This window comes from Colobus angolensis, unplaced genomic scaffold, assembly GCF_000951035.1.
Source record: "Colobus angolensis palliatus isolate OR3802 unplaced genomic scaffold, Cang.pa_1.0 Scaffold56, whole genome shotgun sequence".
Taxonomy (NCBI): domain Eukaryota; kingdom Metazoa; phylum Chordata; class Mammalia; order Primates; family Cercopithecidae; genus Colobus; species Colobus angolensis.
The window spans coordinates 4092078-4107618 of record NW_012119154.1 but is presented as its reverse complement, the minus strand read 5'-3'; the positions used below and the strand labels follow the sequence as shown (position 1 = coordinate 4107618).

The following is a 15541-nucleotide window of genomic DNA, read 5'->3' as shown; positions in this document are numbered from 1 at the left end:
CGGGCGAGGAGGGCGGGGAATCCGCCGAGAGTCCGCGGAGGAGCTACCTGCCGGCTCCTGGCGTGGCGGGTCCGGACTCAGCGACTAAAGCCGGCTGCGAGGGGCTCACCCACACTCCTGGCAGTCGTCGCACTAGCCCGGCCGAGGGTCAAGGTTTCGCTCCCGGACCCCGACGCCCCGCCTCAGGCTGCTCAGGGCAAACTTCGCCCACGGGCAGGGGGCGCGCCCGGAGCTCCAGGACCCGCGCCCGCCTCAGCCAGGACGCGAGCGAGGCTCGGCGGCGTCGCGGGGCCAAGTCGAGGAGAGCCGCGGCGGGCAGAGGAGCGGGTCCCGGTTTCCCGCGGGCCGCGGTCGGGGGAGGGGCGGCGGGGCACTTACCACGGGTCGAACTCGTGGATGATGCTTTCGAAGCGGATGACGGCGAAGAGGCGGGAGCTGAAGCCAGCAAGCCAGGCCAGGAAGAGGATGGTGAAGGAGAGCAGCGACTGCCACCCAGCCGGCTGCGACAGCCCCCCGGACAGCCCCGCGGGGGCCGGCTTCGGCGGCGCCGCACCGCCAGCCTTGTGCGCGCACTGGGCCCCGGGCCCGTGGTGGCCGTGCCGGCTGTTCCCCAGGGCCATGAGGCCACTCCACGGGGACGAGTTGAGGGACGACTTATGCTTGCTCTCCGGGGCCGAGGGCTCCGCCATGTTGTGCCCCGGCGGCGGGTCTAGCTCTCCTCCTCCGCCGCCGCCGCCGCCTGGTGCGAGGGGTGCTGGGCGGGGACCCGGAGGAGGAGGAGGAGGAGGAAGAAAAAGGAGGAGGAGGGAAGAGCTCTGCGCGCTCCCGCCGTCAGCGCCGCGAGGCCGGGGGACTGGGGGTGGAGGAAGCGGCGGCGGGGAGTCTACGCCTCAGCAGCGGCCGCGAACGCCGCTCTCTCAACCCAGATGGCCCCTGCGCCCCACTAGCCATCCGTATCCCCAGTGCAGCTGCGGCGGCGGCGAAAGCCGACGGGACGAGGGCGCCAGAGAAGCAGCAGCAGACGGAGGCGGCACCACGGCTCTAAGAAGCAATGACATTCCCTCTCTCGCCCGCCGCCCGCCCAGCCGAGAGGAGCAGGGGGAGGAGCCCCCTGGAGTCCGGGCGGAGCTCAAGCAACCTCTGACTCCGCCCCCGGCCCGACAGGAACTGGCCCCTCCGCCTGTCACAAAGCGACAGGTCCGTTAGGGGGCGGGCCCAGAACCGTGGCGCCCACCAATAGGGGCGCGAGCTAGGGCGGTGCTCGACCCAACCGTCTCCCCCTTCCCCTCCCCCTCCCGGCCTCGCGCCCATTCGCCCGGAGCGGCCGAACTGCGCGGCTACGGCTTCATTGTCAGTTGAAAGACGCGGTTTCGCGCGCCTGTGCGGTCGGCGAGGAAGGGTACTAGGCGGCTCCGCTAGGTTCAAGGAGCAGAGCTGGGCCGAGGGGCGGGAACTACGGAGCGGCCTCGGTCAAACTCGGCTTAAAGGACGCTGAGAGCGCCGCACCGACCAGCAGGACGCTCGCGGGCTCTCCGCGGTGGTGACTTTTAACCCGCTTTGCGCGGAGCCCCACCACGTGACGGACGCGCAGGCGCATTACCATAGCCCTCGGCGCGTGGGTCTGGCGGAGGGGCTCTGCTGCCCGCGGCGCTCCTTGCCTGGCGCTGCGAGTGAGCCCGCGGTGGCAGTGATATGGCCTGCCCTGCTCCCTGTACTCCACGTCCCGCCTCCGGCTTCTGCGGCCGCGGGAATCCGAGAATGTGAGCGAAGACAAGTTTTCCGGCACCGGAAACTGGTTGGAGCCGGCAAGCGCGCCCCTAGCTCCGGCAGGCAAAATGCGACCTTCTCTCGCCCTTTGTCGTTTGTACTCCGTATTGCAAAAGAACTGTATGTTCACTGGAAATATGGGGAAATGCATTAACGGCTGCATACATTCAGTCGAATGAGTGAAACTAACTTACCCTGGACGTTAAGCTGTTTCCAGTTCTCACTTTACTAAATAACAACAGAACGAAGATTCTCGTGCACGAATTTCTGCACGTCTACCTTGTATTTTTATACCTTCCATTCCTTTCCCCACGTCCCTCCTCATCCGCTAAAATAAAGTATTCCCAGATAAACTGAGGGCAAAATGAGCTTAAACTAAGTGAGGTAGTGGGGAGACTTGAATTGCTCTGATATAAACCCCATAGAAAGTACGGAGCTTTCGGCGTAATCGGTGCTCAGTAAATACTTGCTCATGTCAATTCACAGCTAATTGTACATTTTATTAGGTAAGTAACATCTGGATATTAACGGGCATATTAATGTAAAACTATAAAGGCCCTGAATTATTTTCTTAGGTGATTCAGATTTTTCTCCTTAAACTACAAATCGTGTTTCAATATTAATAGAGGTCTTTTCAAAATGTTAGATAAATGAACTAGTTATTTTGAGGTAGCTCTTTGAAAGTAAGGCAACTCCAGCTACCCTTTTAACCTGCTAAGTGGTTACGTTTTGTCTTGTTTCCTTAAAAAAACCATAAATAGTCTTATTAAAGAAAGAATGAAAAGGTTTCCAGAAATAGATTTTCCCACCAACAATTTAATAGTCGACATTTATTGAATATCTACATTTTAAGGAGAATTAGGATAAAATATTAACTGCCTCTGTTACACAGAGAAAGAGGACATGCTTTTCCTTGTAGCCCAAACGGTGATGCTGAAATGACAGCAAAGGATTTTTGTCTGTGTTCCCTGAACCAAAGTGTTATCAGCCTGAAATAAAATTTGTGTTTTAATTTGTTTGGATATTTCTATTTTATTGTCTTTGTGTATCTATTCCCTATTAAGTTCTACGTTATCTTCTTTTGCTTCCTGTTTTGTCTGTTTAATGGCCATAGACCTGGTCTGAAAAGTGACAAGGCTTAGTTCTAGTCTGAGTCTTCAAGGCTAAGTTCTAGTCTATGGTTGCTTACTAGTCATGTAGCATTGGACATGTCTCCTGCATGAGTTGCCCTTTCTGCTGTTAAAGTCAGTTGTTAATATTAAAAAAGATAGCTTATCTGAAAGCGTTTTAGGAAATTGTTAAGAAACGTGCAAATACAAGGTAGTGGTAAAGGTAAAAAATATGAAAACCCTTTGATTTTTGATCTTCACTTATTCACTCATTCATTCAGCAAGTATATATTGAACTCCTTTATGCCAATCACTGTGAGTGAACTGGGATGCATTGGGATTCAGCTAGGAACAGGAGAGACATGGCTCCTACTCTCACAGAGTTCACCAGCCAGCCATAACCAAATCATCACATGGTTCAGGACCAAAATGCAGGGTGACAAACACTGTGGAGGACAGGCACGTGGGGAATTTGATCTACATGAGAAGGATGACAAACATTACCCTGAGGAAGCAGCACTGGGGGTGATGATGAATGGACTAGGAGAAGGATAATGGAACACGTTATGTAGACAGAGAAACACGTGCAAAGGCTTCTGAGTGGGACGGGAGGCATACAAGGAACCCAGAAAAGTGGCTGCAACACAGACAGTGGGACAAGGTGGAGTAGGAGTCAAAGGAATGGTCAGATAGTGTAGGTCCTTTTAAGAGGTGTTTTTTGCTTCATTTTAACTTCAGAATATTGAGAAGCCATAAAGGGTTTTAAGCAGCATGTGGTGTATTTGAGATAGAGGGAGAGAGTTGATCAGATGTGTGTTTTGAAAAGATTACCAAGGCTGCAATGTGAAAAGCATTTTGGAGAGGAGACCAGTAAGAGATCTCATATCTACCTGATAATTCGGAGGTTACTTTTGTGAGGTATATGCTGTTGTGGAACCACTAGAGAACCCATAAAAATAAATTGCAGCATTGTGAATTCGCAATTTCTAGCCTATCAACGTGGAAAAATGGTTTACAGTTTGTGCAAGAAGCTTGAATGTGTTTGCCTCTTTGCACTTGAGGTTCTTAATCCTGCTAGGTGCTTGTAACATCCTCCTGAGTTCAAATCTCTCAGGAGTCAGATAGTCAGACACTGTGGGTGCAACATGATGAGCAGAGTGGTGTGGAATCAGAGGCCCAGCTTCCAGGGGAAGGGAGTATTTGAGCTGAAACTTGAGGGATGAGCAGAAGTTCACAAGACACACCAGGAAGAGGGATAAGGAATTCCAAAAAGGAACAAGGAAGTCCTTCAAATTAATACACAAAGTTTAATATTAATGAAGGTGCATTGGGAGATGAACCTGAAAGAGAGCTAAGAACCAGATTATCAAGGACTTGTCTGCCTGGTAAAGGAGTTTAAATATTATTCTGTAAGCAGCTGGGACTCATTGAAACATTTTGAACAACAATAACATGATCAGACTTGGCTGATGGAAGAAAAATAAATGACAGTAGTATGAAAGATGTACTAGAAAGGGTGAGAGTAGAAGGAGATAAATAAGGAAGCATTTACAGAAGTTTAAGCAAGAGAATTAGGTAAGATAACTGGGACAGACAGTAGGGCCCGGAGAGGAGAGGACAGATAGGAGAGGTATCAAGAGGATAGAGTCCAGAAATTGGTGATTGGGGTAAAATAAAAGTCGGGTGTAGGACAAATCTGGAGTTTCTGGTTTGGTTATTTGGATGGAAAGTGATGTCTCAGAAATACGGAGGAAAGGACAAGCAACAGATTTGGAGGGAAGAGGATCAAATCAGCTTCGGACATGTGAGGTTTTAGGTCCCTGTAGGATACCCAAGAGGAGCTGGGTAACAGACCCTTAAAGAGATGTGATGCTCAGGAGGAAGGTTTTTCTGGGAGTAAAGGCTTGGGACTCCATGGCTATGGGTGAAATTTTGCTGGAATCAAAGTTACAGACAAGGAGAGAAGGGTTGAGGATAGAGCCCTAAGGACCTCCCAAATTTAGATGTGCCTATAGGAAGCCCAAGACAGAGCAATCAAAGAGAAAAAAGAACCAGCAGAGAGAGTGATGTCCCAGCAGTGAAGAAAGGGAAATAAAGTGAAGTCAGAAGTAGCACAAGGTACAGAGAAATGGAGTGTGACACAGCTGAAAAGTGTACCTTTCTTTTGGCAACCAGGAGTTCACCAATTACTTTAGCAAGGTCAATTTTAGTGGAGTCATAGGGGCAGAAACCAGATGGCAGCAGGTGAGAAGGGATCAGTGGCAAGAGATGTGCAGGCAGGGAATGTATACCACCTTTTCTAAAAGTCTGGTTTCAAAAGCACAGACAGGACCACCAAATCAGACCAAAAAAAAAAAAAAAAAAACACCTAAATTATGATCTGCAGTCCCTAGCATTTCTCACAGTGATCAAGAAAAGATTTAAGTGCCTGTAATGTGTCCCAGGAATGACACAGGTCGGAGAGTTGGTTTCATTCTTCCTAGAGAAACACAAACAACATGACATCTACGCTTGTACCAGACACACCACACTAGGGGTTGCCACAGTCTGTCACATAATTGACACTTGCAAATATCTAGAGCGGAGATGCACTGTCACATTTGATCTTTATTTGCTATCATTGAAACAACACCACACCCTACTCTTAAGATTCCAGGTCATACATAGCAAATTCATTTTCTGTTTTAGTACTTCTGAAAATTCATGTTTCTATGCCCGCTATCTCATGATTTTCTTTTTTTTTTTTTTTTTTTTTTTGGAGACAGAGTCTAGCTCTGTCGCCCAGGCTGGAGTGCAGTGGCGAGATCTCGGCTCACTGCAAGCTCCGCCCCCCAGGCTCACACCATTCTCCTGCCTCAGCCTCCCGAGCAGCTGGGACTGCAGGCGCCCGCCATCTCGCCCGGCTAGTTTTTGTATTTTTTTAGTAGAGAGGGGGTTTCACCGTGTAGCTCAGGATGGTCTTGATCTCCTGACCTCGTGATCCACCCGTCTCGGCCTCCCAAAGTGCTGGGATTACAGGCTTGAGCCACCGCGCCCGGCTCATGATTTTCATAAAAGGACATTGAACAGTGAGGCAAGCATTTGATTTCAAAAAGGGCCAAAGGATAATGCCTTAAACAAATAGAAGTTTATTTTCTCTTATAAAGTGAAATCCAGAGAAAGGTGGTTGCTGGTATGAAGTCACTTGCTCAACAAAGCTTTCCACTTTTTCTGTCTTTATACTCTTTGCTGGATTCTTGGATGTCATTTTCACCCCCTTTTATGCTGTCCTTTGCATTGCATAGCAGAAGCTGAGGAGTACTTTTCCCACATTCTTTTCTCATATGACTCCATGTTACTTTGTCAGTGAGGGGAGCTCAGTCGACAAAAAAGACAGGATTTCAGATAGAAAAGAAAGAATGGACAAATGTAAGATTTACACATCTTTTTGGCTGGTTTGAGAACCACTTACATAATTGTCATTGACTAAGACAATTTTGGGGAGCTTTTTGGAGATTATTGAGAACTGGAGCAGTTTCCTAGAGAACTTCTGAGAGCTCCCTGCTTTAGTCCTTCAGGCTAAAGTTTTCAAAGTCTCCTTCATTGACCTTGACCTTCGGGCAACAACTTCCCTTATTTTTATTCCCTATGGTCTTTCAACGTTAGTGTAAGTAATCATTCTTGATTAAACCTTTTATTCCTGAAGTACCTAGAGTATCTCTGTTTTCCTGATTGAACCTAGTAATACACTTTCAATTCACTTAGTGTACTAGTTTTCATTGTCTTGATTATTGCCTCACTATTGTGAGATAGCTACTGCAGTCCCAGACATCACATCAGCACTTGAGGCAGAAGGTTAGGAGACAGGAAGATGCCAATCACACATGTCTTCCTTTTTTAAGAAAAACGTTTTCCCAGAAATTATTTTAGCAGACTTTCTCTTAGATCATATTGGCACCACCACCTCTCATGACCATATTGACTTTATATTGCTCTAAGTTTACAGCTTCATTTCTTTAGGCATGCCTGGTTTTCCTGAGAGCACAAGCAAAAGTCCTGAAATTGGTTTCCAGTGGCTCTGATTAGTCTGTCTTAGATGATGTGCCAATTCCTGTTTTTTACTTTGGGACGGAGTCTCAGCCTGTCTCCCAGGCTGGAGTGCAATGACATGATCTCAGCTCACTGCAACCGCTGCTTCCCAGATTCAAGCAATTCTCCCGCCTCAGCCTCCTGAGTAGCTGGGATTACAGGCACCCACCACCATATCGGGCTAATTTTTGTATTTTTAGTAGAGAAGGATTTTGCCATATTGGCCAGGCTGATCTTGAACTCCTGACCTCAGGTGATGTGTCCACTTTGGCCTCCCAAAGTGCTGGGATTACAGGCGTGAGCCACCACACCTGGCCTATACACTGACGCCTGACCAAGTGCCTTTACTGAGAGAATAAGAAACACTCATTGGCTTAAGCCATCCTGGAGAAGATGCACCATGATTAATTCAACCACTAGTGGCTGTTTGGGCTTTTACTGGTCTTATGCTACTACAAATAAGGCTGTAATTAATAAATTTATGCAGAAGGAATTTTGCCTAAGTGCAAGTGTGTTGATTGGAATTACCATAAGGAAAATTTGGTATAGGTATGTCCATCTGTAATTTCAATAGATAAGTTGTTCTCAGTAAGGGATTGTACCAATTGCATTCCCACAATGTGTGAGAAGCCCATTTCTGAGGGCTCACCAACTGAGTGTGTTAACAAACTGTTGGCTTTTTGCCAACAAATGAGGTACAAACTGGTAGTTTTAATTTGCATTTCCTTTACGCATAAGGCTAAGGGTACTTATTTAATATTTAAGACAGTCTTTTCACATCCTCAATGAGGCAGAATTGCCATTACTGATTGTATATTCTTAAGCATAATTATTGGAAGAGTATGCTCCTATGTTATGGAAACCATTAACATGTATAGTTTTATTTGCTAGTTGCTCAGAAAATGAGGTCATCTGTATTAAATTCACGCAAATCCGTTCTTGCAAAATAAAAAGTCTTCTACTGTTCAATTTAGCATATCCCCTAGATTATCTATTCTAGATCATGTACTTCCTGAAAGTATCTTTGAAGCAATGAAGCAATTTTTAATAATGTATTAAGAAATTCAGATAGAATATTTTTAAGATAAACTAATTGCTAGCAAACACCCCCCTGATGGAAAGGGAATTGTTTTATTTAGTTGTAATGTCATTATGTTGTGTGCCTTCCTGATGTATAACTAAACTGTCCACTTTTTCCTGAGAGTTTTATAGAAGTAGATGAATAAATAGGTAACTTCAGCAAATGTTTTCTTTCAATGCAGTTTAACTACAATTAGAGTGCTTCAGATGTAATACCATCACCTATGCCCATGGATTTGTGTTCGTATTTTTAAAAATTTAATCCAAGCAATCACAGAATCAGTATCTGCACTATATTTTTAAGAGAACTTATTGTTATCTTCTTATGTGGTTGACCATAAAATAAGTCAGTGAAGTTCCAAACAGAAACCTATAAAACAAAGATTTCAACCTATAGGTGTCAAGAAAACAGAAAATTTGAAATAGGGACTCTCTCTGGCTTAACAAGAGAACTTAATATGTTGAGCTTCAGAATTACACATTTTTAAAAATTCCTCTACTTGTTATTGTTGTAAATTGTTGATATCTCAAATGTTTAATTTTAAATTTAGTTACAATAAATTTTATACTGAAGAAATGTATTCCACTTAATAATTACACAGAATAAATTCTTTTACTGAGGAATTAGAAGGGATTTTGTTAGTTATTAAATTAGTGACACAATAAAGAATGGAAGTTGCATTAGCTAGAAGTCATAACAAAGAAAAACACATTATAATTTTAATAATAAAAACAAAAGGAGCTGAAGGGACCTACTTAATATATAATCTAAACATCTAAAGCATTGGACATGCATATGATTGGGGCGTTATTTCTACTTCTGATTGTGGGGGTTTCTTAGGCCCTTTGAGTTTTCAAAGAACAGAGTTATATTTGGGTCACTGGGTAATGGAGTTTATTAAAAAGGATACACAGAGGAGTAACAGACAGATATCATTGCAGCTGTACAGCCATACATCATAGAAAACGGAAATTTATTGCATACAGCAGTTCTGGTGGCTCAACAAAACTCTACTAAGCCAGCAGCATGACCTGTCATCTTCCCTGCACTCAGCAGCTCCCTACCCCACACCCTGTCCAGACACTTTCTCCAGTGTTCTGCCTTGGTTTCCTTTGTGACTGGCTCTCCTCCCCTAACTCACTCACTAGTGTTCTCCTAGACTCTTAACATAGACTTCCCTCTGGCTCCTACTGCTCTTATTCTGCCAAGAGAATAAGAAACACTCATTGGTTTAAGCCATCCTGGAGTTGAACGGAGTTATATTTGGGTCACTTACTGATTGCCCCCTCTTGAATATCTCTCTGCTTCTCATGAAATCTTTGTGCATCTGTCTTAGATAAGTTTCTTCAGAAGCAGAGCCAGAACTTCTGTGTGATTTGTTAAGGTGAGTTACTAAGTGTTCTCAGGAAACATCAGTGGGGGAGGGAGAAGGTTAACAAGCCAAGCAACGATGCAATCTCAGACAAAGACCATGGAGAGTCCTTTAGTTTCATCCCAGACTAACACCTCTCAGTCACTGACTAATTGAGGAGATGCATGAGCTTCTAGGCACTTCCAGCTTTCTGGTCATTGGGAAGAAAAGCTCCAGGGAAGGGTGCACACAAATGCTTGTGTAATCTGAGAATCTTGGATATGGATGGAACACTGCTTCAGCATTCCTCTCAAATGCAAGTATGACTCAGATTGGAGCTCCCAAGGAGAGAAGATGTGGTTGGGTCAAAAAGTTACCCTCCAGTATAGGGTTCTCTTATTGGGTTGTTGTACGGGGTCACTCGCTCTATAGGCTAGGAGACATTGGCAGACTTTCAGATCAGGCTAATTTCTCTGGCCTTGTCAGTTGTGGCTAGGGTAATAGGGCCACACGCTGCAATATATGGTCACTTATGTACAATAAGCCTCCAATAGGGGGCTGTGGCTCTGACATCATGCTGAAGCCTCTTAGAAAAGAGCACAGTAACTGGCCTGCATCTTGTCTAGGCTGTTCCTAGACTAGTTTGTTTGCACCTAGATATATACTTGTTACTTTGGTTTTTGGGGGGTGCGAGAGGTTCAAGTGTGTCTTGAAAGTAGCCACCCTCACGCCTGTAATCCTAGCACTTTGGGAGCCCGAGGTGGGTGGATTGCCTGAGTTCAGGAGTTCAAGACCAGCTGGGCAACATAGTGAAACCCTGTCTCTTCTAAGATACAAAAGAAATTAGTTGAGTATGGTGGCGTGCGCCTGTAGTCCCAGCTACTTGGGAGACTGAGGCAGGAGAATTACTTGAACTTGGGAGGGGGAGGTTGCAGTGAGCTGAGATGGTGCCACTGCACTCCAGCCTGGGCGACAGAACGAGACTCCATCTCTCCAAAAAAAAAAAAAAAAGAAAGAAAGTAGCCACCAACACTTTTGTTTTGCATAATGAAGAATATACCTTATTATCATTTTTATTAGTTGTTATCATATTCTTTTAAATTCATACCTTTTTAAATTTTCCCCTAAACTTTATTTTAAAATGTATTTTTGAATTTAAATAGCTTTTGGGGTACAAGTGGTTTTTGGTTACATAGATGAATTGTATAGTGGTGGAGTCTAAAATTGAGTGCACTATCACCCAAGTAGTGTACCTTGTACTCAAAATATAGTTTTTTTTAATCCCTCACCCCCCTCTCACCTTTCCTCTTTTGGAGTCTCCAAAGCCCATTATATTACTCTGCGTGCCTTTGTGTACATAGCTTAGCTCCCACTCACAAGTGAGAACATACAATATTTGGTTTTCCATTCCTTATTTGCTTCACTTAGAATAATGGCCTCCAGCTCCATCCAAGCTGCTTCAAAAGACAGTATTTCATTCTTTTTTTTTTTATGGCTGAGTAATATTCCATTGTGTACATATACCATATTCTTTATCCACTCATTAGTCAATGGGCACTTAGGTTAGTCACCAACTCTTGATCTCAGATTTAATTTTTTTAAATGAATGTTACAGTAATTATTGTTCATGTAAGGGAAAGGGAACCAGTGCTTGATAGTGTCTCATTTAATTAATTTCTTACTACCATATTTCACAAGAGTACAGTAATGCTTACATCATAAATTCTTGGGGTGCTTCCTAAAAATGCTGCTTTTTGGGCATCTGCTTAGTATGTCTGGGTGTACCCTAAGTACTCTGCATTCTCAGTCAGGATTCCAAATATTTTTCTCAAACTAATGTCAAAGTTTAAGAACCACTGCTTTACAAAGTACGAATTATCGTCTTCAGTTTACTGTGTAGGAAATCAAAGCATTAAAAGACTAAAATATTTACCTGAGGTTACAAAACTAACACCAAAAGTGTCTCAAAGTTGTTTTTCTTAAAAGGAAGTTTCCACTGATGCATTGTTTGCAGTATGAAAGTTCATATTGTTTATGAAAATGTTTGCTATCATCTTGAAGCAAATTTCAAGGTGTCTATGACTACATAGTGTCTGTATCTATCATCTCATTTAGTCTAAGTGCAGCTTCCCAGTTGTGTGACTACAAAATCATAATTTGAGTACTTCTACATTACTGCTAGAAGGAAGGACTTGAGTGCAAAGGCAGCAGCTGAGCAAATCTGTAAAATTTAAGGTGAAGGAATTGGTAGAAGAATACTATCAAGTGATTGAACTGGTGGTTCAGCAATTTTGTTCCAGACAGACAGTGTATGTTTGGTTAAGGGCTGAGAGGGTTCAGTACATCATACATATGCCGTGTGTCAGGGCCAATATTGCTGTCCTATATGTAGGACAACCTGAGCATGTACATGGAACCTTGGAGTGTTGCTTTTGCTCCAGGTGAGAATGCAGGAATAGGATAGGGCTGAAGGTCGGTCATATCTGACGTATAATGTAGAGCTTGCATGTCTGGACCTGGTTGTATAGAGAAATGGCCATGTTTCTCCATAAAGTATGAATTGAAACATTGGGTAAAGTCATAGCAGTTCTTCACCTCCAAATCCAAAGATTGGCCTGCTTGCAAAAAGGTGGAGCATAGTCCATAAAAATCTAATTTTCTTGTGTATTTTTGCCCATAAGTCATTCTTCTATGGGAAAGAATTTAGAGATACTTTATGTAACAGGATCTGATGTTCATCCTTGCCTTATCTGAAACCAGAATCTGTGTTCCTTCCACTAAATTATCCTTTCATTATAAGTGTTGTTATGGACTGAACTTTGTCCCACCAAAATTCAAATTTGATGTCCTAATCCCAATATGACTGTATTTGGAGAGAGGCCTTTAAGAAAGTAATTAAGGTCATATGAGGTGATAGGGTAGAGCTCTAATCTGATAGGACTAGTGTCCTCATAAAAACAGACCAGAGATCTCTCTTTCTCTATTTGCACTACACAGAGGAAAGGCCACAGGAGGACACAGCAAGAAGGCAGCCATCTGCAAACCAAGGAGAGAACCCTTACCAGGAACCAACCAGTTGACACCTTGATCTTGAATTTCCAGTGTCTAGAGCAGCGAGAAAATAAAATTCTTATGTTGAAACCACCTAGTTTGTGGTATTCTGCTAATGCAGACTGAGTGGACTAATTAATACATGTGCACTGAGTACAGCCTAGGTAATGAACACATTTTTCTTTAGGTCACTTTCTCTATTTTACAATATTCACAAACATTTTTGAAATTGTGAGACCTGAGTCTTATAAGAGTCAGCCAGACTAAATCTAAGAAACTTACTGATACACATATCTCATTTATCTAAGAAACTCAGGAATATAAAAACATTCTCAGAATTCTTACACCTTGAATTATTATTTTACCTATATTTGAAAATCGTTTAGCATATAACGTAATTATTCTATTTCATTCTTATGTACACACATTACATGAACTTGAAGACCACAACTATAACATTTTGGCTGTGGAGAATCTAGTTGAACCCTCATTCTATAAATAACTGAGAGGTCCAGAAAGGTTAAGCAGCTTGTGAATGACACATTACTTATAGTGGCCAAACCAGAATTAGAATCCAGTTCTAGTGACTCCTAGTATATCTTGAATGCTTTCCAATTTGCCATGCTAAGTACAGTATTGCAAAGGTAATAAATTTTGATTATAAAAAATTTTAGAGTCTCAAGATACTACAAATTATCAGAGACAGACTACCTGACACTTTAAACTTGAAAGAGAAAGCATTATTTTATAATAGGGTTGGGTTGTATTAGTCAGCTACTGATACAATAATTAAAATAATTCTGCATAACACAAAACTCCAAAATTTAGTGACTTACCACAACAAGCATTTATTTTCACTCATTGGCCTGTGAGTAGTCTGTGATTCTGCTGGGCTCAGCTGATATCAGGCAGATTTAGCTTTAGGTGTGGACAGAGTTGAGATCTCCTCCATGTATCTCCTCAATTTCCTTGGACCCAGTGGCTATTCAGATCATCCTTGTTTCAGGATGAATGGCAGAAGCTCAAGAACCAAGCCAAATCATGCAAACAGATTTTTTTTTTTTTTTTTTTGAGACAGAGTCTCCATGCAAACAGATTTATATCCACATCAATGGGGTGGGGCTGTATACACCACCGATTCTCCTGGGAATCATTACAAAGTCTTATGGGAAAGAAGATGGTTGTATAATCCTATTACAGGAGAATGATAAATTGAAAATAATAATCTAGTCTATGAAAAATATTACTTGTTCCTGGTTATTACAATATAGTTTATAAAATACAGTTTATAAAATTCCATGTAGCAAATTTATGAGCCAAAAGTGAGAATAAATTCTAATATGCTGTACACATTCTCTTCTTTAAGATAAAGAAACATAGTATTAATTAAAAGTTCTATATTTCTTGAGCAAAACGTATGTCTCTTCCAAAAAAATGCCTGCTTTACTTACATGCAAGACTTTGTTTAAATGGGAGGAAAAGAAATATATTCTGGTTGTAAATTTGTCATTGTGGAAAAATTTTAATTATATAAGTAGTTTTAATGTTTAGGCAAGTAAGCCTAACTGCATTTACCTAATAATGGACTCAACCATTAGATAAAGGAGAGTTCTGAATCCAACAATGTGGATCTTGAGGTAATAAAAATAAGAGGCCAATGCAGAGTCCAGGAAGAATGACAGTGGAAAAGCTTTGTAGAGCTCCAAGAATGGGAAGGAATTCTGTACAGACTCATGTGATCTAAATTTTACACCCATCTAGTCAGAATTGGGCACTTTGCTTTTGGGATATGCAAACTTCCCTTCTGACCAAAATCTCATTTAACACTTGATTAAACAAAAAAGTAATTTCTAGCTCACTAAAGTGAAAATGTCAATGTTTGATTTCAGAGGCAGCTTGATTTTGGGGCTCAAACAATGTCACTAGATGCCATTTCTCCATCACAACCATGTGCTTTTATCATTCACCCCCACGTTGGCTTTATTCCCAGGCAGGCTCTTCCTTCGTGGCTCAAGATGGCTGCCACATCTCCAACAATTTCAACATCTTATGTTCAGATGAGAAAAAAAAAAAATCTAATACCCTTTTTCAGGATTCCCAGCATTCTCATTGCATCTTATTAGCTCTGAGCAGACAGTGTGTTCATCCTTGAACCAATTACTGTGGCAAGGGAAATGAACTGTGATAACTGCCTTAGCCTCAGGTCACGTGCTCTATCTTGGAGCTTCACTGGAGCCCTAGCTGGATGGAGCATGCATGTTGGTTGAGAATGGGGGGTGGGGGGCTGGGGGGAAAGAGGATTTCCCATGGGAATCTGTGTTATGGTTAACAACAGGAATGTGAATGTTAGGTGCCAAAACATATTTATAAAATGGGTGCACATTATAACCTTGTTTACATGTTGTATTAGAAATAATCTTTGGCTGTTTTACAGTTATAAGCAATTTACAGGAACCCAGTAATAAACTCTGCTAAGCAAATGTTGTTCCCATCCTTTATACACTAAGTTACTTAGGCTGTTCTTTTTTTTTTTTTTTTTTAGAGACATTGTCTTGCTCTGTTTCCCATGCTGGAGTTCAGTGGCTTGATCTTGGCTTATTACAACCCTACAAACTTGAGTGATCCCCCCAGACTCAAGTGATCCTCCTACCTCAGCCTCCTGAGTAGCTGGGACTACAGGCACACACCACCACACCCAGCTAATTTTGCTTAGTTTTTATATAAATAAGGTCTCACTATGTTGCCCAGGCTGGTCCCAAGCTCCTGAGCTCAAGCGATTCTTCCACCTTGGTCTCCCAAAGTGCTGGAATTACAGGCATAAGCCACCACACCCAGCCTTGTTTGGTTACTTTTATGAAGTGTAATGCTGCATACTTACCGTAGCTACTATTATTGAGCAACTTCTATTTGCCAAGCATACAAAAGCTCTCATTTAATCCTCACGTCAACTGCCAGGAGAGTGTCAGTGTCCATATTTCAAAAATAATGAAATGAGGCTGAGAAAGGTGAAGTACCTTTTCAGTGATTACACAGAAAACCTGGTGAAACTTGTGGACTATATTAGATAATATAAAGAAACAAACTAGTCTTATTCACCAGTGATTTAACATAAAT

The 15541-nt window shown here is 42.8% G+C and overlaps 1 protein-coding gene across 1 annotated transcript in view; it reads right to left on the bottom strand.

The window, feature by feature from the left end:
* STT3B (STT3B, subunit of the oligosaccharyltransferase complex (catalytic)) overlaps positions 1-1361 on the bottom strand; it is a 103707-nt gene extending 102346 nt beyond the window's left edge. Inside the window, exon 1 of the mRNA XM_011961535.1 lies at positions 379-1361. Within this exon, the coding sequence (XP_011816925.1) occupies positions 379-689 (311 nt within the window). The 5' untranslated portion in view covers positions 690-1361. The remainder of the gene's footprint in view (positions 1-378) is intronic.
* Positions 1362-15541: the final 14180 nt, after the last annotated feature.